The sequence below is a fragment of the Thamnophis sirtalis genome, unplaced genomic scaffold (assembly GCF_051295495.1).
Source record: "Thamnophis sirtalis isolate CommonGarterSnake01/CBP01778 unplaced genomic scaffold, rThaSir2_p1.2 scaffold_14, whole genome shotgun sequence".
Classification (NCBI taxonomy): Eukaryota; Metazoa; Chordata; class Lepidosauria; order Squamata; family Natricidae; genus Thamnophis; species Thamnophis sirtalis.
In genome coordinates, this window is record NW_028261394.1 from 49,001,146 (window position 1) to 49,026,775 (window position 25,630).

Here is a 25,630-nt window from a genome sequence, read left to right on the forward strand (position 1 = left end):
TTAAAGCCTTAAGGGGCCTTTTTGTAAATGGCTGGTGTGCAGCAGGCTTTGATTTACCCTCACAACAGCCTTTCAAGGTAGATCCTTTATTAGTCTTGGCTTTCCTCAGAGGACAGCCTGAGCCGGCCTCACAGCTGGCTTTGGGGGCGGTCCCGGATCCCAGCCCTCCGGAGGGAAGCCGCGCCTCTCGCACTAGTTCCCCCGGTAGGTCACGTAGGAATAGGGGCTGAGCAGCAGCGGGATGTGCACCTTTTCTTCGGCCCCCGTGAGGGTGAAGACCACCTGCAACAAGCGAAGGGGGAGAGTTGCGGGGTCTCTTGGGCCTGGCAAGGGCACCTTCCAGGCTGCAGAGGCCCAGGGCCCACAGCCTGTGGCCAGGCGGGGCCCCCAGGACAACAGGAGGACCCAACTCACTGGCTCTCGTGCAGCTGAAACGGAAACTTACTTCCACGTAAGGGTAGAAGCTGGTGAGGCCCTGTTGCTGCCAGTACTCTGCGGTGGCAAAGCGCAGCTTGTAGGTGCCACTTTCCAGCGGCAGGGAGGCCAACTGGCTCCTGTCCATGCGCCCGTCCGTGCTGGTTGCGCTGCAATCAGAAGAGAGCGGGTGAGGCTGGGGGCTCCCAGCTGGCCAAGGGAGGCAGCGGCTGCCCCATATCCATACCTGGTCATTAGTTCCATCCAGGCCTGGTTGGGGGCTGGGAGCCGAGAGAGGTGGACGGCCAGGCCGGTGGCAGGAAGGCCAGTGAGCACGTTCAGCGCATGGACGCTCAGGGATGTGTGGTGGCCCTCGCTGGGACTGGCAACCTGGATCCAAACAGAGAGCCCCGTGTGAGCCCAACCCTCCCGACAGAACTCCTTCCCGCCCCTCGCAGCCCCCTTCCAACCACAGGAGGAGGGCGGGTTCCCTGGGGTCCTACGAGGGGGAAGACGCTGCTGTGCCCAGAGGGCGGGGCTTCTGCAGGCCTGCCCAGTTTCCTGGGTGATGCCCCCCCCTTTCTGCTGGCCACATTGCCGGGGTGGGACTGCCGGATTTACCTGGGGCCGCCCTCCCTCCTCTGGCAGCCCGTCCATTTCTGCCTTTCTCAATCCAGCCCCTTCCTGCAGAGGCCTGGCGGGGAGCCAGCCGTGACTCAGCAGGAAGTATTAACCCTGCCAGGGCCCGTGAGGAGCTCCTGAGGGGGATGAGATCTTGGTGGCAGAGCTTCTAGCCTTCGGGGGGCAAAGCGCAGAGCCAGGGAAGGAGGAGGACACAGCTGGCGCTCAGGGTCTCAAGAGTTACCTGGATCACTGCGGTTGCAGTGGTGGAAAGGCCCTGGCCCATCATATCCGCAGCTTCCACAATCAGGGTGTACTTGGAGGCTTTCTGGAAAGAGAGCATTTCATTGGGGTGGGAGGAAGAAAGCCCCCCCAGGCTACCAAGCGGCATCTGCTCAGGCCGGAGGTCTTCAGGATGGCAGAAAGGCTGCCGTGGGTCCGGCAGTAGGCAAGGGCGGCTTAAAGTTGACCCTTATTGCTAGGGGAGTCCAGGCCTCCCGCCTACACAGAGCTGTGCCTCTTAGACAGGCGAGCGGAGGGCGAGGGGGCACGATCCCTCTTTCCCAGCCATTGACCGGCTCTGGCCGGGGGCCCCCGCGGAAGGATTCAGAGTGGCAGCGGAGAAGCCCTGCGATTGCATTTGGCTGCTGGCGGGGTGGAGTGACCGTTCCAGGATTCGCGTGTCTTTGGTGGGTCGTCCCCCAATCAGCCCCAGCTGCTCCCTCACCTCTCGGTCCAGACCTGACACAACCACGCTGATCAGGCCGGTTCCATTATTGATGGTAAACATCCGTCTGTCCGGCTCCGGTTCCTGGCTGAGGATGGAGTAAGTGACGACCCCATTATAGGAGTCTACGGCATCGTCTGCATCCGTGGCCGTCACTGTCATCACCGACGTTCCTAGGGACACCCAGAGGGGAGGAGGGGCTGCTGAAGGGCTCCCTTCAAACAACAGCAGCCCAGCCCCCCTGGCCTGTCAGCCGAAAAACCCTCTGGCTTCCGGGCAACTACAAGCCCCTCCGGCTGTGGCAGGGACTGAGCCCCCAACCCCTCAGGGACACGTGTGAGCGGGCAATGGCCGGACGATCCAGATGGCTTTGACCAGGACTGTCCTTCCTTGTCCAAAAGGGATTGCGCCTGGGCCCCAGAGGGCAGCCACGCAACAGGGCCCAGGTTTTCGTGTCCTCTGCCGGACTCCCCTACCTGGCTTCGCTCCCTCTTCCACGGACCCTCGGAAGACGCTCTGCGTGAAGACGGGACGGTTGTCATTCTGGTCACTAATGTTGATGATCATCTCCATGGGGTCCTCTGCCGTCTGGCCATTGGCCAACACCGCATGGCAAAAGAGCTGCCGGGAAGGCGGAGAAAGGCCGTTATTCCCCAGGGGGGGAGGAGAGAAGGCCCAGATGAATCCAGGCAGCATGTTCCATGTAGCTCAACCCTTCTTGGCCCCCAGCACTGCTGGCTCACCTGGTAGCGGGGAATCTTCTCCCTGTCCAGCGGGCGAGTCACCATCAGCCAGCCTGTCTCCCTCTCGATGATGAAGGTGCCGACTGGAGGGATGTCGGCCCCCTGCCCAGTGATGCTGTAGTAGACGGTCTCCTCTCTCTCTTTGCTGGACTTGATCTGATTGGGGAGATGGGGTGGGGAAGGTCAGGGATGGTGTGGGCCTGCAGCCCTTTCCACCCTCCAGGGCAGGGGCCAGGGGCGGCCTGTGGCAGAGTAGACTGCGGCAACTGCGTTGCCTGGCCCAGGGGAGAAATGGAGGCCCCAAGCTGGGCTGGAGTGAGTCCCATCCAAGGGGCTCAGTCCAAATGTCCACTCAGCGCCAGCACAAGCAGCAACGCTTGGGGTCCTGCATTTGTGGGTCATTTGCAACCCTGGAGGAGCATGACCCGTCAAAACCGCGCTCGACTAAACTGCGCCCGATTAAACCGCATCGCTGATGTCATCAACAGGGCGACAACAGCGACCGCGGAGAAAGAAGGGCGCTTTAAATAGCGCTTTGAAAGCAAGCCGATTCAACTTAAGGCAAGGGTTAGGTTTAGGCTTAGCTTTAGGGTTAGGTTTAGGGTTAGGTTAAAGGTTAGGTTTAGGGTTAGGTTTAGGATTAGGTTTAGGGGGGTTAGGTTTAGGTTTAGGGGTTAATTTTAGGTTTAGGGTTTACAGCGTGCTTCTGGCTCTGGGCTGTTGTCGCCCTGTTGATGACGTCAGCGACGCGGTTTAGTTGGGCACGGTTTAGTCGAGCGCGGTTTTGTGGTGGAACCCTGGAGGAGAAACTAACTAACTTTAAAACGTGCAAGAGAATCCCAGTAGCAAAGTCCTTACCGCCACCAGCCTCTTGGGGAAAGGGCCCCTCTCATTCTCCCAGCAAATAATCGGCGGGATGACCCAGTCTCTCTTTTGCCGCCTCAGGCCAGACGAAGACCGTGGGAAGTACAGCTCCTCCGCCTGAGCAGATGGAGGGGTCTCCTGTGAGTAAAGACGGGAGTAAAGGGAGGGAGGGAGGAGCTGGCAATTTAGACTCCCTCTTGAGTAGCGAGGAGGCGGCTGCCCCATTGGTTCCTTGCCCCCCAAAATGCCTGTGCCCAAGCAGAGAGACCTTGGCCCAAGGCTTCAGGTCCTGTGTCTATAGCTAAAGTGGGGAGCAGCCTAATCTCCCCCTTTGCCAACCTCCCCTCTTCTGTCTCCACAGCCTTTGGGGCTGGTTTCCCTTCTTTGCAGCAGCAGTGAGAACGGGAGAAAACTGGAAGGAAGGGGCCCCTTTCCACAAAGCTTTGGCCCCTTGTGGTCCTGCAGGGATTCCTCCAGCTGGAATTGCCCATCTGGGTCTCTGCCCTTCTTGTGGGTCTCTGCGGGGGCTTCCATGAACAGCCTTTATTCTCTTCCACTTACTTGGTTTGAGGAAGAATTTTTGCTTCCAAGCTTTAATTTCGTAAAGCAAATCATCTAGTTGAAGGGTTACCAAGAGAAGACCTCTTGCACAGACTTTTTCCTAGAAAGGAGCAGCATGGACTTGACGAATGGGGAGGGAGGGGGGAGAAGAAGGAGATAGAGAAAAGGAAGGAGGGGGAAAAAGGAGGGAGGGGGAAGGGGGAGGGAGGGAGGAAGGCTTCCTTCTGAGAGGCAGAATGAGTAGAAGAGGTGGTGGGATTATGGAATCCATACTCCATCTAAGAAAGGCTGCCCCCTCCCCCTTTGCCTGGGCGGTTGGGGGGAATTGACCTTTTTGTAGCCAGGATCCCATTTGACTGGTGGGCAACCTTTTGGGTTTAGGATTGCATCCCTGTTTCTCTCCGTAAACTCCAACACACCACCTGCTTTCACAAAGCTGTGACAAAGCTTTGTGTAAGAGTGTCCCCTAAAGGACCTGACAAAATGCATCGGGGAATTCAGGCTATTTTGCCCCAGAAAGCTGCCTGATTAACTTAAGCCTATTTATATAGTGGCACAATAATGAAAATTAGCTGCCGTCTTTATCACCCACTAAAAGCTTTTGGGAATGCAGGATGGTCCACTTGTGAGCTGGATCCAGAATATCAGTGTCCCTTCTCTGGTCTTCCCAAGGATGCTGGCGATCGCTCACCCGCTCCGGTCTATAAAACGGAGTTAATGCAGAGGAAAAAGGTGCTTCGTGGATTTAGCTGAGGAGACGTCCGAGGCAGCCATTTCCAAGCACCAGCCCTGCAGGGAATTCTGGCCTAAAACCAAGGTCGTCTTTGAGAAGGTGATAATCCATAACTGGCTTGGTTAGGCTGACTCTACTTGGACGCCTGTGTAGAATCGGTGGTTGTTGTCTTCCTCATTTTCCCTGTGTTTACCTTTCCCACCATAGAACTTCTTATGCTGAGAGATTTGGTTCTCTCAGGGGGAACCTGTGTGTATGCGTGTGATTGCGGAGGTAACTTTTGTGATTCAGCCTTATTGACTTTTATTATTATAATTATTATTTAATTTATAGGCCGCCCAATCCCGGAGGCTTCCTGGACTTTGAGGAAGAAAATGGCTTCTGTCCTTCTTTCCCGGTGGAAGGACCATGGGCACTCCAAGAGAGAGAGATCAGGAGGTTTCTCCTTGCAGAAAGAGGTCTCCCCGCTGAAAATTACCCCCCCCCCTAAATGCATAGATAAAACATCTCAGCAGGGACACAAGATCCGTGGAGGGTTTCCCACAGCTGCATACCCCCCTCCTTCCCTCTTGGTTTTATTGTAACTCTAGGTAGGCGAGAGACCCCTCCTCTTCATACCTGAGACCCTGAGACTCTCTCAACCCTGGTCTGTCTGTCTACTGGTCAGATCCCTAGTGGTTTTTTCCATGAGGCTGTGTGTTTGCAGTGCATGAAAAATATCTCCTCTCCTGTTTAAAGTTTAAAGTTTGCTGCCCCTGTGTCACCCTTAGGATACTCTGTGTTTGTTTTAAATGGGAGAAAAACATCAGGATGAAGCTGGCTGGTCTGTGTGCATGTTTTCAGCCCACACCTGGCCCTGCAGCTCATTGTGCACCGTGATCCTGGGGGTCTTCGGTGAGAAAGGCTGAAGAATTTGCTTGGCAAGCAAAGCAGCTTAGCCCCCTCTCCTCAATGTTTTGCTGTTACATTGAAGGTTGCCCTGTGGAGTCCAGGCCCTCTGACTGGTGGAGGTCCAAGATCCCCAAAGGGATGGTCAGTCTGGGAGCAGAACCCATTTCCTGCACCAGACATTCTCCAGGACCGACACTGCCCCTCTCGCCCCTCCTTGCCGGGATCCCACCCACGACCACAAGCCTACCTGAAGCAGGAAGGTGAGGCAAAGCAGCAGCAGGATCCCCAGGCAGCCCATCGTCCTCTTCCTCTGCTCTCCGTGGGGCCAACTGGCCAGCAGGTGGGTACAATCTCAGGGCAGAAGTTTCTGTTTCTGTTAGCATTTTATCAGAGGCAGATAAGGCAGGGCCAAGTGCCAGTCAGCACTCTTCGGATTGGAGGAAGGGTCACCAAGAGAAGGCCTCTGGCACGGGGCTTTGAGCTTTTCTTGAGTGCCCTGCAGGCAGGAAGCCTCCGTCCAGGGTCAGGTGGTGGCACGTGGACTTGGCGCCTCATTGTCAGTTTCTAAAACAAGCAGGGACGTAATCCTGTGAACTCATATTGTCTCCTTCGGATCCTCCGGAAGGGGCTTTTGGGAAAAGGCAACTGGAGTTTCTTGGGTTTCCTTCCCTTTCAAAACATTTCCCTTCTAATCCAAGAAGCTTCCGCAATTCAGTTCGCTTTGGGGGGGGGGGCTGTTTTTTTGTTCTTGGGAAAATGCACCTTTGGGACAACCCTGACCTGGATGAAGGAGACTCTCCGTAGAGATAGAGGAGCCTCCCCACTCCCCCTCCCCCGCCCTTGTTCTGTGGGCAGAACAGAGAAGATCCGGCTCTGGTAGATCACCAGAGGGCTTCAAGAAAGGAGGTTGATAAAGAGAAGCACTGCGGGGAGATGTCGCCAGAGGGCGCCCTCAGAGCATTCTGCCTGCTTCTCCTCTGCTGGACACCCACTTGAGGTTTTTAATTGAAGGAAACCCCAAAATGAGAGGTTTTTATTCCCAGGAGAGGATGGTTCGATAGCGGCCAAAGAAAGAGGGAAACTATTTATGTACCTGCTAAATTGTGGGATTGAAAGGCACAAGACCTACAAGGTGTGTGTGTGTGTGTGTGTGTGTAGCATGCTGGACAACGGCCTTTTAGTTGGTGGGCTTTTAAGAGCAGCTTTCCTCCTGATCCATACATGGAGTCAGCCAAGGTAAGGATGGTGGCTTCTGGCTTCCCCCTGCAGATCTCCCAGGGTCGGAGGCTGAGAGCCCGTGCAAGGGGGGGCTTTCTGTTCTACTATGGGTCTCCCCCGGCCCCTCTGGGCCCTGACCCTGGTCCCTTCCTTTGTTGCTAAGGCAGCAGAGGAGGGGGCCCCAGTGGCCTCACTTGTGATCCGGAAGCCAGGCTCCAAGACAGAAGTGGCAGAAGTATGTTGTTGCAGCATGTAAGACTCTGTGTGTGTGTGTGTGTGTGTGTGTGTAGTACACACTGTATACACACATACACCAAGTGTCTCATCAAAGGGGAGAGGACAAGTCTGGATCTGCTGGTGCCTTTGGGAAGGTGGGAGTGCCGCACCCTGGCACCCCGTTGACGGCTGCTCTCTCATCCTCTCACCTGGCTGGATAAGAGACTTGGGGCTTGCGGGATCCTGCCAGAAATCGGCTCTGAGCTTGCTAGAATTTGCCTGAGTCCAAAGGGAGCCTGCAGCTACTTTTCCATGGAAGCGATGCTGCTTCTATTGCCTAAACTCAGGAAAGCTTTCCCTTTGCTTTAGACCAGCGTTTCTCAACCTTGGCCACTTGAAGATGTCTGGATTTCAACTCCCAGAATTCCCCAGCCAGCGAATGCTGGCTGGGGGATTCTGGGAGTTGAAGTCCAGACATCTTCAAGTTGCCAAGGTTGAGAAACACTGCTTTAGACTTAGACCCTCCGCCTACCCCACCGAGCAGTGATCCCATCCGATTGGCATTTGCAAATGCACTCTTGATCCTGGTTGCTCACCAAGGGCCTGATCCCTTCTTGCTTTTAACTGAGGGCCTCTCCTTGGACACAGGCGGCAGCAGCAGCAGCTTTGCACAGGGAGGCCTTATGCAACCCAGGTCTCCTTCTCACCAGGAGCCCCTTCCCCAGGAGCCTCAGAAGAGTCCGGCTCCAGGATCCCAGAGAGCCCTGCTTCCCGCCCACCCAGAGGAAGATTTCAAGCTGCACCCAAAACAAGCCTTGCAGTTGGTCTCTGGGAAGTCCGACTCCCAAAGAAGCTCTGTGTGTGTGTGTGTGTGTGTGTGTGTGTGTGTGTGTGTGTGCGCGCGCGCGCTGGGCTGAGGGAGCAGCTGAAGGGGAGGCCTTGCCTGTGTCTGGGCATACACAAGGACCACACTTCCTTTGGCCAGACGGTCAATCCTTCGGGTATCCATACATATTGCAAATAACATAAAACAGTGTTTTGCATTCTCCAGGACTCTCTTTTAGCTCAGTCATTCAAAGCTTTAATATCTTTTGTACTTTAAAACATCAAAATGGCATTTAAAGTATCTCTGACATTATAATTTTCAAAATGCCAATGGTAGTTTTTAGGTGTTTAGGTCCTGCCTCCTGCTCCTTACCTAACCAGGTGCAAACAAAAGGCACCCCCCCCCACATACCAGATGCTCAGGAAGAATCTCAGCACTCGCCCCCCACCCAGCCCCTGTTGGTCACAGAAAGTCCCACCCGGCTGCAGCTCCCGTTTCAGGGTTGGGGGAACCCACCAAGGGGCAGAAGTGGGGGCTGCCTGCTTCACTCCTGGCCAGATCCAGGCTGGTTGTGGGGCGGGGGGGGGGGGGGAATGGGAAGACCTTCGGCAAGGCATACCAGGAGGGAGGGGATTCTGCCCGTTGGCTGCCGGCTCCTTCGGCCCCTTCCCTTGGGTCTCGCCGTTGCCCTGCCGCCCCCTCCCCACTCCGCCTGCCCTCCGGCTCATCACGGCGCTGCCGAGGGTGCAGGGAGAGATCGGCTGGGGGGGGGCGAGAGGTGGAGGGGTCCTGGGGGTGCCGAAAAGGGGAGCCCACCCGATCGAGGGGCACAGCTGCGGGGGGAGGGGCGGAGGGTTGGCAACTCTTGCCTCCTTTCGGTGGGGGATCGGCTTTTGGGGCCGCGGGAGCCCCCTCCGTCGGGCCCGATCAAAGGAGCGGAGGGACTCTCGGAGCTCAGCTTCAGCCGGGAGACCCCTCCATCTCTCTCTCTCGCACGCCGGGCAGGCCCGGCCGATCCCTGCGCCCCGGGGGAGGAAAGGGGGGCGAGGGGGCGGGGCGGCCGGAGCCCCGCCCGCGGAGTCTCACCTGGCGCGGCGCCTTTAAAGGCCTGGCAGGGCAGGCGGAGCCCATTCAGCCAGCGGGCGCGCGAACGGAGTTTTGGCTGTTGCCGCCGCCGCCGCCGGGCGTCCCTCTCCTCGACGGCAGCGATGGGCTGGCGGGGGGCTGCGCGCCTCCTCCCCCTGGCCTTCCTCGTCCTCCTCCAGGTGAGCGCCTCCCCGGGCCCTCCTCCCCGGTTCCACGCCGCCCGGCTCTTGCGGGTCTCGCCGGCGGCCGGGAGGGAGGAAGGGAGGGGGCGGCCGGCCTGAGCTCACCCATTCTCTGCCCCGCAGGTGGACCCCCGCCTAGCCGCCTGGCTGCCCCCGTGCCATTCCGGCTACGTCTTCGTCGGGCCCGACGGGCGGCTGAGTCCGGGCCAGGTCTCGAGCGAAGGTAAGCCCCAGGCGCCTCTCCTTCATCCTGGCTGCCCCTCCCGCGGGAGCCCGGCCCCTCCGGAGGCCCCTTCGTCCCGCCCTCGGCTCCTTCTCCCCAAGCGGGGGCTGCCTGGCTGGGGGCGGGAAGCCGCTGCCGCCTTCGTGGGCCAGGTACGTGCCCCGGGCGGGCGGACCTGGCTGCCCCCTCTCGGTCAGGGCCCGGCTGCGAAAGGGCAGCGGCCAGGAGTTCCTGGGGGGGGGCTTCTCCTCCCCCCGCCCTTCCCCCACCTTCGCTGGACGCCCGTGGAGCGGGAAGGCGGTCTGAGTTCAATTCCAGACCGGTTCTGAAGTGGTACCTTGGGCTCTCCCTGTGGCAGCTGCTCCTTTCCCCAAAGTTTCATCAGTTTTGCGCCCAATGCTCCGCTCCGAATGGCGGGAGTGGTCGCGGGAGGTCCCGAGTCCTCGAAAGATAAAGGCCGATGAACTTGGGGTTTCTTCGAAAGAGAAGGATTTGCCTGCGGCGTCTCTTAGGATTTCTTAATCCATCGGTTGCTCGATCGGATCCCTTCCGTGGAGAGATCTCCTTGGATCTAGGGTGGGGGATGGGCAGCTTCCTTGGGAAGGGGGAGGGGCTGGTGCAGAGGGAGGGGGGGTTCCTGCCAGGGACCCCGTCGGCTTTGCTTCTTTTGCTGGTCCCAACTTGTTTAACTCACCCCTCCCTTGAAGGGGGGTGCAGTTAAAAGCAAGAGACCGAATTCCTGCTGCTGCAACAGTAAGCGAGCCCCCCCCCCTTTGAATTGCCCTGTGAGGGGGGCTAGGCTGAGCAAGCAGGGCCAGGCTGGGAGTTGCAGAAGGGGGGGGGCTTTGCACCCAATGCCCCCTCAGCCCTTTTCCTCCTGGCCCAGTGGTGGGTAGCCATTGTCTGAGAGCCCCCCCCCCTGCTCCCGGAAGGGGCTGTTGTTGTGCAAAGCAGGCCCATTGTGCCCGAAACAGAGGCCGCTCTGTCTCTGCCCGGCCTCCTGTGCTTCAGCCTGGATCCTGCCAGGAATCCCTTGCCTCCCGCTGCACCAGCCCCTCCCGTCCCACAGCCCACAGCGGCCCTGATCTCCCCAAGGCCTGGAAGGAGAATGTGGGGTGGGGGGAACAAGGAGTTCTGCACCACCCAGGATTGGGATTTGGACAGCAGCCTGGGCCTCTCCCAGGGGCTTGGTGGGCGGCCTCTGAAGCCCAGTGCTCAGTCTAGTGGCTCTAGTGGAGCCCCCCCCCCCGTGTTATTCCCCCCCCCCTCTGTAATTCCACTCTCCCCGGTGAGGGCCTTGCTGGAGTCTGTCTCAGGGTGGGTGGGGGCCCTCCATTGCCCACGCAGGAGGAGGAGGAGGAGGGGGGTCTGAACCCCGGGGTCTCCCTCCCTCCTGCTCTCTGCTGCCTTAAGGAAGAAGAGGCCGCTGCAGTGGCTGGAAACCCCCCAGTTCTGCTTTCCTGGGCAGCCCAAACAGCTGCTTGACAGTCTGAGCTCCTGGCCGAACTGGAGGTGGAGGGCTCTGGCATGGCTTTCCCTCAGCCAAGGAGTGTGGCTAATTGTAGTCCTCCCCCCTTCCTCAGCTGAGGGTGAACCCTGGGGGTGGCCCTTGCAGAGAGGCTGGGGGCTCCTCCAGAGGGCCTCAATAGAGTTGGGGGTGACTGGAGGCCCTCAATTCATTCCCAGCTGAGCTCTGTCCCTGAGCTGCTCTGAGCTGTGGTGCATTTTTTCACTGCGACTTTTGCACCGAAAGGCCCTTGCAATGGAAGCATGTCAAGGTGTTTGTGCTCTCTGTGGGGCCAGAGGTCAGTGGGCCATTCCTGCACCCCCTCCCCAGTAAATAAGCCTGGTGTTTGCTGAGACATTTAGAGGCAGACTAATCTGCCACCCAACCCCCCCCCCAACCCCAGCTGGGTGTGTTTTCCTCACCTTTCGGGCAGTTTGACCCTGTGAGGCCTTGAGAGGCGATAAGAGCTGTTGCCCTCAAGGCGGCAGGATTCCAGGAAGGCTGCAGAAGGGGAAGGGATGGTCTGTCAGCCCCCTCCCCACTCCTCCCTCCGGCCCCACTTAGGGAGAGAGGCAGGGAGCAGGCAGGGGGGGCACTCCATTTCCCTCCCCCTGCCTTCGATATGAGGTGTCCTTGGCCAGGAGGGGAGCAGCCTCCTCGTAGCCCTTTGGGGGTGGGGGGTGGGGGGAAGAGGCAGCTCTGAATGGGCAACCAGGACAGGGCAAAGAGTGACTGGCCGGCCAGCTTCTCCTTGCGCTGGGAGGAGCCGGCAACTGAGTGTCCACCCTCTGTGGGGCCGAGAGGGAAAGCATTGGGGGGGGGTTCTGCTCCGCTCTTGGCCAGCCTCCTGGGAGAGAGAGATTGCCACTAATGGCATGCAGAGGGTTGCTATGCTAATGGCTGCCAAATGGGTCGATTCCACTAAGTGGGGGGAGGCTCTCTGACCTCCTCCTGCTTCATGGGCAGAGAGCCGCTTCCCTCCAGCTGGGCCACCGCCCCTCCTCCCCACTGCTGGGCACAGGGCTGCCCATCTGTGGCTGCAAAGCGGATGGGAGGGGGGGTTTCCCGTGTCCTGAGGGGGCCTTGGCTGTTCATGGCCTGGCCAGATTGTCTCTTGGGGCAGCCTCACAACGTCCCAAGACAGGCGGACGGTGTGCTGTGGCCTCACACAAGGGGGGGGGGTGTTGTTGCCTGGAAAGTCTCTTTCGAGTCATTCACGTGGTGGATGGGGGGGGTGTCTCCAAAGTCAGCTGTGCTCCCAGGACCTCAAATTGGAAGGATCCCTTTGGATCTTGCTCTGGGCCGGAATTCAGAGGAACGCAGAGCCTCTGCTGGAGGCCTCCATTGGAGGGAGGCCCTGACTTCACTGGGGGGTGGGAGCAGTGCAGTTCCTGCTGAGCATCTCTCTGGCTGAGGAAAGGGGGGGGCATCGTCCTCAGCATCTCACCTATCATGGTGGGGGGGTCTTATTTCTCCCCACGCGAAGCCCCCTATTGCTGCTGCTGCTGCTCTAGACCCACTGGCTGCTCTGTCCTTTGACGGGTGGGGGCTGCGTCCTGGGGTGCTGGCTGGGGTCTGTTGCTGGTGGGGCTGAGCTGCTTCAGGGTGGAGGGGACCTGGGTTGCTGGGACTGCTTGTCTTGAGTGCTGAAAGAGGCCGGGGGGGGGGCAGGGGTGTTGTTTTGGCTGGGGGCTGCCTTTCTCCTTCTTGGAAGCAGAGAAGACTTTGGGGAGGGGGGGTCAGGTTGGCCCCTGTAGCAGACAAGGCTAGGAGTGCCTTCCTCCTGCCAGCTAAGGGGGCTGTTGTAATATAGTTCCTTGTGTAGGTGTGGGTCACCCATGGCCCAGTTCATACCAGGGCATGCAGAGCCACGCTGAACCACACAGGAGAAAACAAACTCCTAGAACGCCATAACATCCTGATAGTGAATAACATAACATCCTGAGATGTGCCCTACCATTGACGCCCAGGATTTGACCATATATAGACTGAGCAGTAGATTAGAAATTGTACTTTTACAGGCTGTTTTTACTCACATGCTATTGCTCCTCCTGCCTTTGTCCTATCTCAATAAAAGGGGCTCTCAGACCCCCAATCTGGGTCGCTCCATCCCGAGAAAGGTCGTGTCCTGTCTTTTCTCCACATTGGCCTCATGGACGAACCACGGGAACTTCACAGGGGGCGAGGTAGCTGCCCCTGGTGAGACCGCTGTGTGTGTGTGTGTGTGTGTGTGTGTGTGTACTGAGCATGCTCGTGGCTGTTTTCCTTTTAGTGGGGGGGGGGACAAAACCCGGGAAGCTGGTGCTGCTTTGGGGCAGCTGCCTCTACAAAGGGCTCTCCCTGATGGCGAGGCCATGCGGGAGCCAAGCCTGGGCAGCGGAAGAGGAGAGGCCGATGGTCTCAAGGCCAGACAGGGATCTTATCTGGCATGTGGGGCAACAGAAACAGGGGCTGGGTGATTCTCCCCACGGCCTCCCTCCCTCCCTCTGTAAGCAATCCAAGGACTGGAAGTGCCAATCCATTAGAGGGCAAACAAGATCCTGGCCCCAGATGGGGGGGGGCTCCCCAGAGGGCCTCTCGGGGGCATTAAAGACCCTCCCCCACCCCTCAGTCGGGCAACCACCTGCAGGAGGAAGGGCTCCTGATGGCCAGAAGAAACTCCCTCTGCCGGTGCCATTTACAGCAGGGGTGTGTTTGTGTGTCTGTGTGTGTAGGTGTGTAGGCCGTATTTTGGATCTCCTAATGCGGTGGCTTTCCTCTCCCCTCCAGTCAGGTCTGCCGATTGCCCGGGAGGGGAGCCAGTTCTGGGCAGCCCCGACCTCCGATCGCTGGCGGATGGAAAGGTGGCAGCAGTGGAGCAGCGCTACAGGCAGGCGCGGGAGAGGCCTTCCAGGGTGCATGCCAGAGATTCCAGGGGGACCCAATCATCGGCCTCGGCTGTCCTGCAGAACAAAGGCCCCCCTTCTTCGCAGGTGAGCCTCTTGTGCCCTCGGGAGAGCACAGGTGGCAGGGGAGCCATGGCAACCCCTCTGCCCCCCTGGGCGGTTGCGGTGGAAACTATGCTAATGGAGCACTGGGGCCCTGCGCAGGTGGGTGGAATGTGGGAGGGGGTGTCACTCCTCTGCAAGAGGGGGGGGAGGCTTTCACCTGGCCTACCGAGGAGGAGGAGGAGGAGGATTTGGACTGAAGGTGCGCTGGGCAGGCACCGCCCCAAAGAATCTGCTGCCACTTCGACCCAAATGCAGCATCCGCATTGAAGTTTCCAGTATTGTGTAATACTTTGGCTGTTGTTGGACTACAGTTCTCAGCATCCCCAGCCAGCACAGCTAATTATAAGGCAGGCTGCTGCAGGGTGTGTGTGTGTGTGTGTATGTGTGTGTGTGTATGTGTGTGTGTGTGTGAATTCAACAGCATCTGTAGGGCAACAGCAGCAACACCATTACAGCACATGGATTTTGAGCAGTTACATTAAAGAAAAATCCTCAAATTTTCCTGGATTTCATCCAGGGCTTCATTTCTCAACCGAACCACAATAATAGATTACTAAATAAATGTTCATAAAATGTAGGCGTTGCTCAATTAAATTCTCTTTGTTTGCATCTTCAAGTGCAAAGAAATCCAAATTTTTAACGGAATAACAATAATTGATTCCTCCCGTCTTCCTGTTGTCACCTTTTGAAAACATCTTTAAAAAGGAAATGGTTCTTTTTTTATTATTTCTTTGTTTTTTATTGCTTTAAAAATAATAGAAAATGAAATAAAACAGAGAGGTAATTGTAATGCAAAGACATACAAAAACTACATGTGCAGTGCTTTTAAAAGTGAATAGACCAGAAAAAAAGGAAAGAAAAAAGTATGTCACTGTAGCAATTGTTACAATTCTATATACTTATCTAATGCAAATATTATTCAAGTACAGTCCATATACATTGATTTCTATTTATATAAATATTTTAATTTTCTGCGTTTTATATAAATGTGTTCCATACTTCATCATACATATCTCTTCTTTTTTCTTTTGTAAATGTGTTTTCATTTTCCATTTTCATTTTCGTACAGTCACATATATACTGTGCAGAACCGGGGGCTTATAACTTTAAACAATAAACACAGCCATTCCTCTTGTCAACAATACCCCCCAAAATAGAAACCCAATGTACCTCTTCGACCCTCCATACACCCTTTCTTTCACCCCCCTCCAACTTTCCATCTTCCTCTTCATCATACATTTTTATGCAAAATCTATGTCTCCGCTCATAGGTACCGAGTGCACTCAGGACTTCAATCCATTGGTTGAAAGGGCCTATACTTTTTATCTTCCCAATGATTCAATATTACATCGGCTTTTTGACCGTAATAAGAGCAAGGAGAATCCATTTACATTGTCGGTTATCAAATCTCGTCTTCTAGCTCTAGAGTTCAAAAGAATATTGTCCCCTGAAAATTTTTTAACTTTTGTCACGCTGCAAGTTTCCAACCAGGCTTGAAAAAACAGAGCTATCTTTTCATTATTTATCTCCCTCCCTCCCTGTCTACCTACCAGGGGTGGGTTCCTGCCAGTTCTAACCTCTTCTAAACCTCCCCCGCCTTTTAGGAAATGGTTCTCAATAGGCTATTAAAATGGCTTCACATACTGTACCTCGGTCCATAGAACGGGCTGCATTCTTAGCTTTATATCCTTATAAAAAGGAAAAGTTTGCATGTTTCTGGGCTTGGCTTTTGGCATTTTCTTGGGCACCCCACTTCCTTGGTCCTGTCACTCGGCTTGAGGTCTCGGGTGGCAATGGGGCGCCTGGTCAGCTGAACTCAGAGAGGCCGCAGACGGCCCGGTCAGCCCCTGCAGACCACGGCTGGAGAGCGACTGTCCTTGGGCAGTGAGTGGGGCGATGCTGGCCTTGTGGGCCAGGGGGCTTCTGGCCGGGGTCTTGTTTGTGCACCCTCAGAAAGGGGCCTGGTTCCCATGGGGCAACTCCCTGCTCTTTCAGGGGGAGCCGATGCCGGCCAAGCGGGTGGAATGGCCGAAGTTCCCATCGATTCTGAAGCGGCGGAAGAGAGACTGGGTCATCCCCCCCATCCGAATGCCTGAGAATGAGAGAGGCCCCTTCCCCAAGAAACTGGTCCAGGTGGGTGGAATCTGGAGGGAGGAGGATCTGGCCTTGCCCACCCGGGGGGAGAAGGGGGGCCGCTGGATTTTCTGGGTCAGAAGCCCATTGCGGCCTGTGCAGAGACGATGCCAGCTTGGCCATTGGGGTGGGGGTGGGGAGATCGCTGTCCTGATGGACCCGGCTCCCTTTTGGGGGGGGAGTCGGGGGCCCAAGAAGTCTAAGTTGGCCCTTTCTTTCCCTGCCTCAGATCAAATCAAACCGGGACAAGGAAACCAAGATCTTCTACAGCATCACAGGGCAGGGGGCCGACACCCCGCCAGAAGGGGTCTTCACCATCGAGAAGGAGACGGGGTGGATGAAGGTCACGCGGCCTCTGGACAGAGAGAGCATCGAAAAGTACCACGTAGGTCGTCCTGGCTGGAGCTGCGATGGAGGGGGGGGCGTTGGGGGGGGGCTTCGGGGATTCCAGACGGGCCTCCCTCTTTCGGCAGCTGTTGTCCCATGCGGTCTCTGAGAACGGCAAACCGGTGGAAGAGCCGATGGAGATCATCGTCACCGTCACCGATCAGAACGACCACAAGCCCGAGTTCACCCAGGAGGTTTTCCGGGGGTCGGTCGTGGAAGGCGCAACCCCTGGTAAAGAGGGGGGGATGTTGTGCAGGGGGAGGGGAGGAGAGATTTGGCCCCAGCAGCCGGGAGGGAGGGAGGGAGGGTCAGGAGGCGCTGCGCAAACCCTGCTAGGATTGTGAATGTGAGTTCCAGCGCTGGGGCAGAGCCCAGGGGGTCCAGCTGGAGAGGCAGCAGGCCTGGGCCAGGGGCTCTCTGGCAGCTTCACAGGGGCGCCTGCTCCCCTTTCCTAGGGACGTCTGTGATGCAGGTCACGGCCACTGATGCCGATGATGCCATTGAGACCTACAATGGGGTCGTTGCGTACTCCATCCTGAGCCAAGCGCCCCAGGAGCCCCATCTGCAGATGTTTGCCATCAACCGAGCAACAGGGACCATCAGCGTGATCGCCAGCGGCCTGGACCGAGAGGTAAAGGCGGGGCTGGGGAGGAGAAACACGCCTCCTCCCCCCCTCCTCCTCCTCTCTGTCCGACCTGGCTGACCCCTGAACTCTTCTCGGGTAGAGCTGGAGTTGGAACGGGCCCTTCCTTGGAGGACACTGGCCGGCTCAGGTGCTAACCGCAGCATTTTCTCTTCCCAGCGAGTGGGGGAATACACCCTGATCCTGCAGGCGGCAGACCTGGATGGGCTGGGCTTGACCACCACAGCATCGGCAGTGATAGAAATTACAGATGCCAACGACAACGTGCCCGAGTTCACGGAGTCCACGGTAGCTTATTCCGCAGAGGAGGGGAGCGGGGGGAGGGGGGGCTTCCTGGGAACAGGCCGGGCCGCACGGCATAGGAGCTCAGCTCCCTCCCCTCGGCTTACGGCACAAGCAGAGACAGGCCGTTGTGTGAAGCTGCCATTGTGAACTGTTTGTGAAGGCCACACAAGCCAAGGCGTGGCTTAGCATGAGGCCTCATAGGGTGCCTGCCTAGCTAAGGTCTTTCCACCTGCCTTTGTGGAGCCAAGGTGGCGCAGTGGTTAAATGCAGCACTGCAGGCTACTGCTAGATCAGCAGGTCAGCGGTTCAAATCTCACCGGCTCAGGGTTGACTCAGCCTTCCACCCTTCCGAGGTGGGTAAAATGAGGACCCAGATTGTTGGGGGCAATATGATGACTCTCTGTAAACCGCTTAGAGAGGCCTGAAAGGCCTATGAAGCGGTATATAAGTCTACTGCTATTGCTATTGCTATTGCTATTTGTCCCAGCCTCCCTCCCTCCTCCTCCTGCAGGCTTGGCCCAATCGATGCTCTCCCTCTTAGGTGGGCAGGAGGGCTGAGGGCCCCCATGGCTGGAGGGGCAGCAGTGCCTCTCCTCAAGCCCCCTGAGCTGCCAAAGGATTGGGAGGGGAGCTCGTTATCCTTCGGGCTCTCAAGTGGCTGCTTGCCTCCCCTTCAGTATTCGGCAGAGGTGGCGGAGAACATGGAGGGTGTGGAGGTGGTGAGGCTGGCTGTGACCGACAGGGACGAGCGCCACTCTCCCGCCTGGCACGCCGTGTACAGCATCGTTCAGGGCAACGGCGGAGAGTTATTTTCCATCTCGACGGATCCAAAGACCAACGAAGGAATCCTGACAACAGCAAAAGTAGGCAGAAACACCAGCTCCTCCCATGCACGAGCTTGTGCGTGTGTGTTTGTGCGCGCATGCAAAGAGGCGCTGGCGAGGGAATTCTGGGAGTTGAAGTCCACACAACACGAAGTGGCCGAAGTGGCCAAGAGACCGCTTTAGCCATTTCTGAGGTGACCGGAGGCGGCTTCTTCCCTCCCTCGGCTGGGCAGCTGCCTCTTCTGACGAGGGTTTTCCGTCTCCTGTTTAGGCGCTGGACTTTGAGACGGGAGGGCAGTTCGTTCTGCAGGTGGCAGTGGCCAACGAGGTGCCCTTTGCCGTGAAGCTGCCCACCTCCACAGCCACCGTGACCATCAGCGTGACGGATGCCAACGAGGCCCCCGTCTTTGCTCCCCCGGCCTTGAAGGCGAAGGTCTCGGAGGACATCCCGGTGGGACAGGAAATTGCCACCTACGCGGCACAAGACCCAGACACGGCGCAGTCCCAGAAAATCAGGTCAGCTGCTTCACTGAACTGCCAGGGAGGGTCTCCCCCCCCCCACTTGGCCTCAGGAGGATGGCTGAGAGGTCATTTTTCCCACCCCTCCCCCTTCAGGTACTTGCTGGAGAGCGACCCTGCCCAGTGGCTGGATGTCCACCCGGAAACCGGCATCATCACTGCCAAGGCGCCCCTGGACCGGGAGTCTCCCTTGGTCCAGAACGACACCTACGTGGCTATTGTGCTGGCGGTGGACGATGGTAAGCCCTGGCGGGTGGAAGAGGGGGGGGGAGGCGGCTGCTCGTGTCTGGGAATCAAGGGCTGCTTTGTTGAGCTGCTTGAGAGCGGCCCATGTGAGGGGCACATGGTGGCCGGCTGCAGAGGCTGCCCAGTCATGAGACCCAGCCTCCTGGGGGGGAGGGCGGGGTTCCCCCCTGCTCCTCAAGAGCTGCACAGAGAGGAGGCCACGCCCATCAGGGGGGAGCATGGTTCCTACTTTGACTTCCTACAGGGGGCCTTGCCCCCCAAGATCCACCCTCTACTGCTTCAGACTGAGGTGCCCGACTGTGCCCCATCCTTTCTGCTGTTTGCCATGGCCCGGGCGGGGGACTTGCTGGGCAGACAAAGCAGCCTCTGGAGCCACAGTAGGCTGGGGGCCTGTGGGAGCCTTGGGGGAGGAGTGGGGGCTGTAGAGGTGCAGAAGTGGGGCCTGGGAAGAGAAACAGCCGGAAGCTTTTCAAAGCAGCCATTGGGCCTCTGCATAATCGGCCTTTTGAGGCTGTTCGGTTTTAAACATGGCTCCCCCTCCCCCGTACTCTGCCCCCAGGAAGCCCCCCAGCCACAGGGACGGGGACGCTGCTGCTGACCCTCCTGGACGTGAACGACCACGGCCCAGAGCCCGACCGGCGGAAGTTCACCGTGTGTAACCACAATCCAAGCCCACAACTGCTGCGCATCTCGGACAAGGACCTCCCGCCCCACACCTCCCCTTTCCAGGCGGAGCTGGTCCACAACTCGGAGGAGAACTGGTCGGTCGAGATGGACAGCGAAGGTGGGCTGCTGCCTCGGCCTCCTGGGAAATGGACGCTGGCGGGACTTCCAGGAAGCTTGGCCTTGGCGCCCTCCAGCCCTGGTGTCCTCTGCACTCCGTGCCCGGGGCATCTCCCGCAGTCCGCCAGGTGTCTTGGCTCCCATAGGAGGGAGGGGAAGCGGCCCGGCCCTTTCTCCCAAGGGTTGGCCTTGGGCCTGACCGTTTCCCGGCTCCTTCAGGGGAGACGGCCATCCTGAAGCTGCTGAAGCCCTTGAAGCGAGAGACCTACGACGTCTACCTGCGGCTCCTGGACCAGCAGGGCAAGTCGCACCTGACCGTCCTCAGGGCCACCGTCTGCGAGTGCGAGGGGGAGGTGGACGAGTGTCTGGAGGGGCCGATGCCCATCGTCGGGGCGCCCATCATCCTTGCCGTCTTGGGGGCCGTCTTGGCCCTCCTGAGTGAGTATGCAAAGGGCCGCCCTTGCGGGGAGGGGGATCCGGAGGTGGGTTTCCCCTCCCAGCTGCTAGAGCCACACATCAACCTGGGCACCCTTGTGCGAGCGACCACAGCTGGGTGGCGTTTCCAGGGAGGCCGGGTGACGCCCAGCGGTTGGGTCTTGGGACTGTAGCAATGGACCCCCCTCCCCCCTGAGCTCCGCTCCCTCCCTTGGCTGCAACTTCAGCGGAAGCTCCCACTGATCCTGTCCGGGTTCTGTGTTCCAGTCCTGCTGCTGCTGCTGCTGCTCTTCGCGAGGAGGAGGAAGGTGGCTAAGGAGCCGCTGCTGCTGCCGGAGGATGACACCCGGGACAACATCTTCTACTACGGCGAGGAAGGAGGGGGCGAGGAGGACCAGGTGGGGAGGGGCGGGGAAGGGCGGAGCTCTGCCCAGGGTCAGGCGGCTTTGGGGGAAGGAGCTGGGGAGGCTTCGGGCGCAGCCCCCTCCCTTGGCCAACCGGCTCCTCCTTCCCTGCCCCAAAGGACTATGACCTCAGCCAGCTGCACAGGGGCCTGGACCCCCGCCCGGAGGTCCTCCTGCGGAATGACGTGGTGCCGGCCCCTTTGCCGGCCCCCCAGTATCGCCCCCGCCCTGCAAACCCTGATGAGATCGGCAACTTCATCTGTGAGGTAAGGGAGGCTGGTGGGCAGGCCAGGCGCTGGGACCTCCGGCTCTGCTGCCCTGGGGCTGTGCTCTCTGAGAGGGTTGCCCGCCAGGGTCTTCTGCCCCCTGTAAGCAGCAGAGCCACCCCACGCCCAGGCCCACGGAGGGAGGGGGGGCTATACATTTGGTAAACCTATGGAGATAAGGACTAGAATCAGCTGAACCCCCTTTTAAGGCTGATATTGGAGCTCCTGGGTTTCCAGGTGGGCCCACCCCCATAGCACCAACTTTGGAGCAGGCCTTGGCGCTGCCTTCTCCTCCCTGCCTGGACCAGCCGGGATGAGGGAGCCTCTGAAGTTCTGGATGCCCCACAGACAGGCGCCCCACAGGCCTCCTCCTTTCCCACCCAGAACCTGAAGGCTGCCGACCTGGACCCCACAGCGCCCCCCTACGACTCCCTGCTGGTCTTCGACTATGAGGGCGGGGGCTCCGAGGGCGGCTCCCTCAGCTCCCTCAACTCCTCGGCCTCCGACCAGGACCAGGACTACGACTACCTGCACGAGTGGGGCAGCCGCTTCCAGAAACTGGCAGACCTGTATGGGGGAGGCGTGGCCGACTAGGGGGCTCCGCCCTGCAGCCCAACCCCTCCCCGAAGCTGCGCTGAACCAGCTTTGCTCTGGGCTGCCCTGACCACCACGCCCCGTTGGAAGCACAAGGGGCTGCCACGGACTTTGGGGGCTCCAGGAGACGAACCTTCGCAGGGGTGCAGCTGCGACTCTGCTTCCTGGGCAGGGGGCAAAAGTGTCTTAAGGGGGGCTCTGTCCTGAGAGGGGCCTGGCTGCAGGTTGTGAAGTCCCCAACTGCGCCTCTGTCTGGGGCTGCCCTGCTGCCAGGAGCTGAAGGTGCTGCCCAAGATGGGGCTGGGAGGGGAGGGGGAGGGGAGGGTGCCGGATGGTGACCCCCCCCCCACCTTCCTGACCTCTACTCACGTATTGTAGCTGTTAGGACTTGAAATTTATTTCCTCTTTTTATAGCAAGTGTGAAATAACTCGATGATCACTAAAGGGCTGGACAATCAGGATGTAAAGTTTTAATAAAGGCTTTTTTAAAAAAAAGGCACAGCAAACCGTGTCATGTTTTCAGAGGGTCCGAAGGCTTCCCTGTGCCCGTTGCCTTCACACAACCGCCTGCGTGAGGCAGAGGCTTCTGGGTCCTGCGCCCTGGCCCTCCCCAAACCCTCCCCCCTCCCCAATTCTCTCTCCTTCCCACCTGAAGGCTGCAGCCCTCCCAGCTTCTCCCCCCCCCCCCCCAAGCCGTGTCGACTCCTGTTCTGGGGAGGAAAAGAAGCCAGAAGCTCCTGCCTGAAGCCCACCTTCCCACTCCCACCCGGGTGGGGCCTTTCTCCTGCAACGATTCTCGGGCCCTCTGGAGACGGGCAGTGGCTCCAGCCGCCCCCGTCTCCCCCGGCAGGAGGCAGAGAAGAGCCGGGGAGCTTGAAGCGGCCCCGCCCCTCCTGCTTGCTTGCTCCGGGCTCTTGGCTGGCCGCCAGCTCGGCGCTCGCCCGACCGGTTTTTCCTGCCCGAGGCGGGAGAGGCCCGCTTTGCAAGGGGGGCGCAGCGGCGGCGCCGTCCTGCCCGCGAATGAATGGCCGAGGCGGCCGCGGGCGGCGGAAGGATCGGGCTGGCCGGGGCGAGCGCCGCCGCCGCCTCCCGGAGGAGAAGCGCTCGCAACTGCAGACCGAAGGGGCGGACGGCGCCGGGCTCGGCTGGGTCCCTCACTGGCGGGGCCTTAGTCGGCTTAGCGCCTGGCGTACATTTGACTGCTCCGACGGCGCGGTCCTTGGCGGGCAGCCCAGCGGAAGGAGCCACGCTCCTCCGACGGCCCCCTCGCCCTTCCCTTCCCCGGGAGACAGCGAGCACTTGCAGGCAGCTCTTCCCAGGCGACCCTCGGCGCTGTCCGCGGAAGCCGCCCGACGGCTCCCCGAAGCTCGAGCGGAGGCGTCCTGTCCGCGGTCCTGGGCGGCCGTAACCCCGGGACGCGGGCGGGGTGGCGGCCGCAGGTGGCGCAGCCTTTGACGGCCCAGGGAGGGAGGGCTGCTCCGGCCCCGCCCCGTCCGGCCGCACCTGCCGAGCCGCGGCGCGAGAGCCTTCCCCCGGGGCGGGGCTTCCAGGGCGGGCGGAGCCTCACCTGCCGCAACCGGAGCGGCCGCCTGGCTGAGGCAAAGTTTGCGGGCTCGGCGACGGCGCGCACCTCCTCTGGCTGCGATGGGGATCCAGGCGGCGCTCGGGCTGCTGCTGCTGCTGCTGCTGCTCCAGGTAAGACGGGGCGGCCCCTCTCGGCGAGCCTTCGGGGGAGCCGCGCTGGGGACCCTTCCGAGGCAGCGGCTGAGGGGTCTCGGCTCCCCTTCCCCGCCCTGCTCCCTTCCCTCCCGCTCTCCAGCCCCAGCGCTTCCTCTGCTGGGAGGCTCCCCCGGGGATCCCTTGGGAAGGCTTCGCCCCAGGGAGGGGCCCCCGGGGCTTGGCAGTGGCCTAGAGGGGTCTTCGGAGCCCCCGTTCCTTCTCCGGGGCTTCCTCCGGATGAAGGGGACACGGGGACCGCGCCATTTGGGCCGTTTCCCCCCCCACCTCCCCTCACTCTCCTCTTTGGCTCCCCAGGGTGAAAAGGGGCTCAGCAAGGAGGGGCCGGGGGCCTCTTGCCGGCCAGGATTCAGCTCGGAGGCCTACGTGTTCCGGGTGCCCCGGCGGGACTTGGAGAGGGGCCAGATGTTGGGCAGAGGTGAGACCCCATGAGATGCTGGTGGCTGGGGGGCTGAGGGAGGGGGTGCCTGGGGTTTCCCAGCCGAGAGGGCATCTGGTGCTGTTTCTGCTGCTGCTGCTGCTGGGTGGAGGCAGGAGAGGAGATTCGGGCTGCATTCAGAGCCCTTCTCCATTTCCTGCTTTCTGAAAGGGAAAGTGGCAGCTCTTTTCGGGGAATCTGTAAAATGGGTGTGTGGACCTTCCGCCTCTCTTTGGAAGGAGGACCACACAGGGAAGCATTAGAAGTAGGAGTTTCCATCCGGAAGGATGAATTTCAGCCCTCAAAAAGCGCATTTAGCTCCATTAGGCCGAGCACTTCACTCAGGAGGGTTGATTACACTGCTTACTAATTTGTTTTGCCTTTGTTGTTTTTTTCTGGTAAAGTTTTAAAATAATGTGGCCATCCATCTAGAATTTGATGAATGGGGCAGCTTGGAAGCATTTCCAAGAATAATTTCCACCCCCAGAGTTGCTGTCTTTTGATTAGTGGCTTCGATACATCGGTCCTGCTTTTAAGCCTTGTAATAAGATGCCCAGATTTGTTGGCAACTTAGAAATGTACATTGCAAATAAATAAAAATATGGCTGTGCTAAGGAGTTCCCAGAGTTCCTGTCTGGGGCAGAGGAAGGCCCCAGGCCGTGGTCCCTTGGTGGCAGCCCGAGGGGAGGAAGAGGAAGCCACAGGCTTCTCCCGAAGTCAGCTCTGTGGTGAGACACCCCAGGAAAGCTGATCTGGTATTTCCAGTTAAGGCCGAGCGGCCGGGAAGCAGCTTTCCTGCTGTCCTTGGAGCCAGGCACGGGACACCTGCGAGGCTCACAGGTAGTTTCCACCTGGCCTTTTCCTCCTTTGGCAAAGCAAGGTGGAGCTTGGCAGGAGGGTGAGGCTGCGGTCTCCTTGCAACTGTGCAGGGTTGGGCCTGCACAGGCTGTGTGCTGTGTGTGCGTACGGACACACACGAGCACGGTTTGAACTCTGCTGGCGCTTCAGCCGTTGGGGTGGGCCGGAGAGGAGGTGGCTGCCCCTTGAGTTGTGTCAACAGCCTCCTGTGAATCATTGACTTGGCCGGCCTGATTTTTCAGCCCTGCTGTGAAAAGTCCCTCTGGGCTGACCTTGTCTCTTGGCAGAAACCCCCAGCAGCCCCCCCCCCCCGCCTGGCCCTCCCCCTGCAACCCCGTGTGGGCCCTGTTTTTTTGATCCGGGCACTTTCCCTGCTGACATCCGGGGCCCGAGGCGACAGCCGCAGAGCCAAACCATAACTGGGGAGTTGATTGCAGCCCCAGCCCCTCCGCTGCTCTCTGTGCTTCGCGTTAGGGCTGCTTCCTTCCGTACGTGTCTTGTTTTGGGGAATCCTCAACAGCAGCTTCTCTAACGAGGGCCCGGAAAAGATTTCCTGGGGTGCTTTGATAGTTAGGAGGAACTGAGAGCGGCAGGTGTGGCAGGAACAGTCCGGAAAGGTCTTCAGGGGACTGAATGGCTGATAAATGTGAAATGAAGACTCTTCTGCGCAGAAGAGAAACTGAGTGGATCCTTTTAACCGCCTTGCACTGATTTCGAGGAGGCCTCCATTAGTTTTCACGCAGCCGGACTTTGGAAGAGCAACTGTACTCGGGGTCACAGAACGGCACGTGCCTGAAACCGGCTGCTAAATGCGTCGCCACCTCCAAAGGCTCAGAATGCGGCTTGTTGCTGGCTGACCCAGGGGGCAACGGGACCTTCTTGATGAGAAGGGAAACATTTTCAAAGGAAAAGCCAAGAAGGTCCTGTTGCCTTGTGTGTGTGGGGGGGGGGGGGACCTTTGGGACAATGCTGAGCTGGAGCACTGAGCATCTCCACAGAGACTTGTGGCCTGGCCTAACCATGAGGAAGGGCATCCAAAGTGGTCTTCCCTCGGCTGGCTGCCCTGTGGAAGCATCCGGGATGCCTCTCTAGGCAAGGGGGCTTCACCCGGGAGCTTTGGGAGAACCTGAGGTCCGCCAGTGGTTAGTCCTGGTCTTGTGAAGCCGACTCAGCTCAGGCAGGAGGGAACAAGCCATCCCTTTTCTCTCTGGGTGGTGGAGGCAGGTGGAGGCTGCGAAGGTGCAATGAAAGGAAAGGAGTCCAGAATTTCTACCGCAAAAAGTGAATATTGTTTTA

General features: G+C 59.0%; 3 protein-coding genes across 5 annotated transcripts in view; 2 read left to right on the forward strand and 1 right to left on the reverse strand.

Moving 5' to 3' along the window:
- Positions 1–70: 70 nt before the first annotated feature.
- LOC148042846 (cadherin-1-like) lies at positions 71–6,050 on the reverse strand. Its single transcript, XM_087729278.1, has 9 exons — positions 5,802–6,050; positions 3,364–3,507; positions 2,506–2,661; positions 2,239–2,383; positions 1,763–1,935; positions 1,280–1,363; positions 662–804; positions 446–584; positions 71–282 (listed from the first exon to the last, which is right to left on the reverse strand). Exons 1-9 carry the CDS (start codon positions 5,850–5,852, stop codon positions 193–195), a joined length of 1,125 nt encoding a protein of 374 aa, XP_087585404.1. The 5' UTR covers positions 5,853–6,050; the 3' UTR covers positions 71–192.
- Positions 6,051–8,929: 2,879 nt separating this feature from the next.
- Positions 8,930–21,817, forward strand: LOC106542204 (B-cadherin). Of its 3 annotated transcripts, XM_087729273.1 has the most exons (16): positions 8,930–9,079; positions 9,206–9,305; positions 13,582–13,784; positions 15,798–15,935; positions 16,165–16,320; positions 16,409–16,553; positions 16,778–16,953; positions 17,125–17,253; positions 17,928–18,113; positions 18,346–18,590; positions 18,690–18,832; positions 19,399–19,623; positions 19,842–20,060; positions 20,325–20,455; positions 20,581–20,727; positions 21,112–21,817. In XM_087729273.1, exons 1-16 carry the CDS (start codon positions 9,023–9,025, stop codon positions 21,319–21,321), a joined length of 2,610 nt encoding a protein of 869 aa, XP_087585399.1. In that variant the 5' UTR covers positions 8,930–9,022; the 3' UTR covers positions 21,322–21,817. The 3 variants fall into 3 exon arrangements, with proteins under 3 accessions (XP_087585399.1, XP_087585400.1, XP_087585398.1); XM_087729274.1 differs by lacking the exons at positions 8,930–9,079; positions 9,206–9,305 and adding an exon at positions 9,443–9,457; XM_087729272.1 differs by lacking the exons at positions 8,930–9,079; positions 9,206–9,305 and adding an exon at positions 12,634–13,011.
- A 1,051-nt stretch (positions 21,818–22,868) lies between these two features.
- LOC106542216 (B-cadherin) overlaps positions 22,869–25,630 on the forward strand; it is an 18,349-nt gene continuing 15,587 nt past the window's right edge. Inside the window, exons 1-2 of the mRNA XM_087729275.1 lie at positions 22,869–23,016; positions 23,356–23,476. Coding sequence (XP_087585401.1) covers positions 22,966–23,016; positions 23,356–23,476 — 172 coding nt within the window. The 5' untranslated portion in view covers positions 22,869–22,965. The remainder of the gene's footprint in view (positions 23,017–23,355; positions 23,477–25,630) is intronic.

Coding starts and splice junctions, on each gene's coding strand:
- LOC148042846 (XM_087729278.1), bottom strand. CDS start 5,852: ATGGGCTGCCTGGGGATCCTGCTGCTGCTTTGCCTCACCTTCCTGCTT. Junction 805..1,279: donor CTGCAACCGCAGTGATCCAG/GTAACTCTTGAG, acceptor GTTTGGATCCAG/GTTGCCAGTCCCAGCGAGGG. Junction 585..661: donor TGGATGGAACTAATGACCAG/GTATGGATATGG, acceptor TTCTGATTGCAG/CGCAACCAGCACGGACGGGC.
- LOC106542204 (XM_087729272.1), top strand. CDS start 12,759: ATGTGCCCTACCATTGACGCCCAGGATTTGACCATATATAGACTGAGC. Junction 13,012..13,581: donor GGGCGAGGTAGCTGCCCCTG/GTGAGACCGCTG, acceptor TCTCCCCTCCAG/TCAGGTCTGCCGATTGCCCG. Junction 18,591..18,689: donor GCGCAGTCCCAGAAAATCAG/GTCAGCTGCTTC, acceptor CTCCCCCTTCAG/GTACTTGCTGGAGAGCGACC.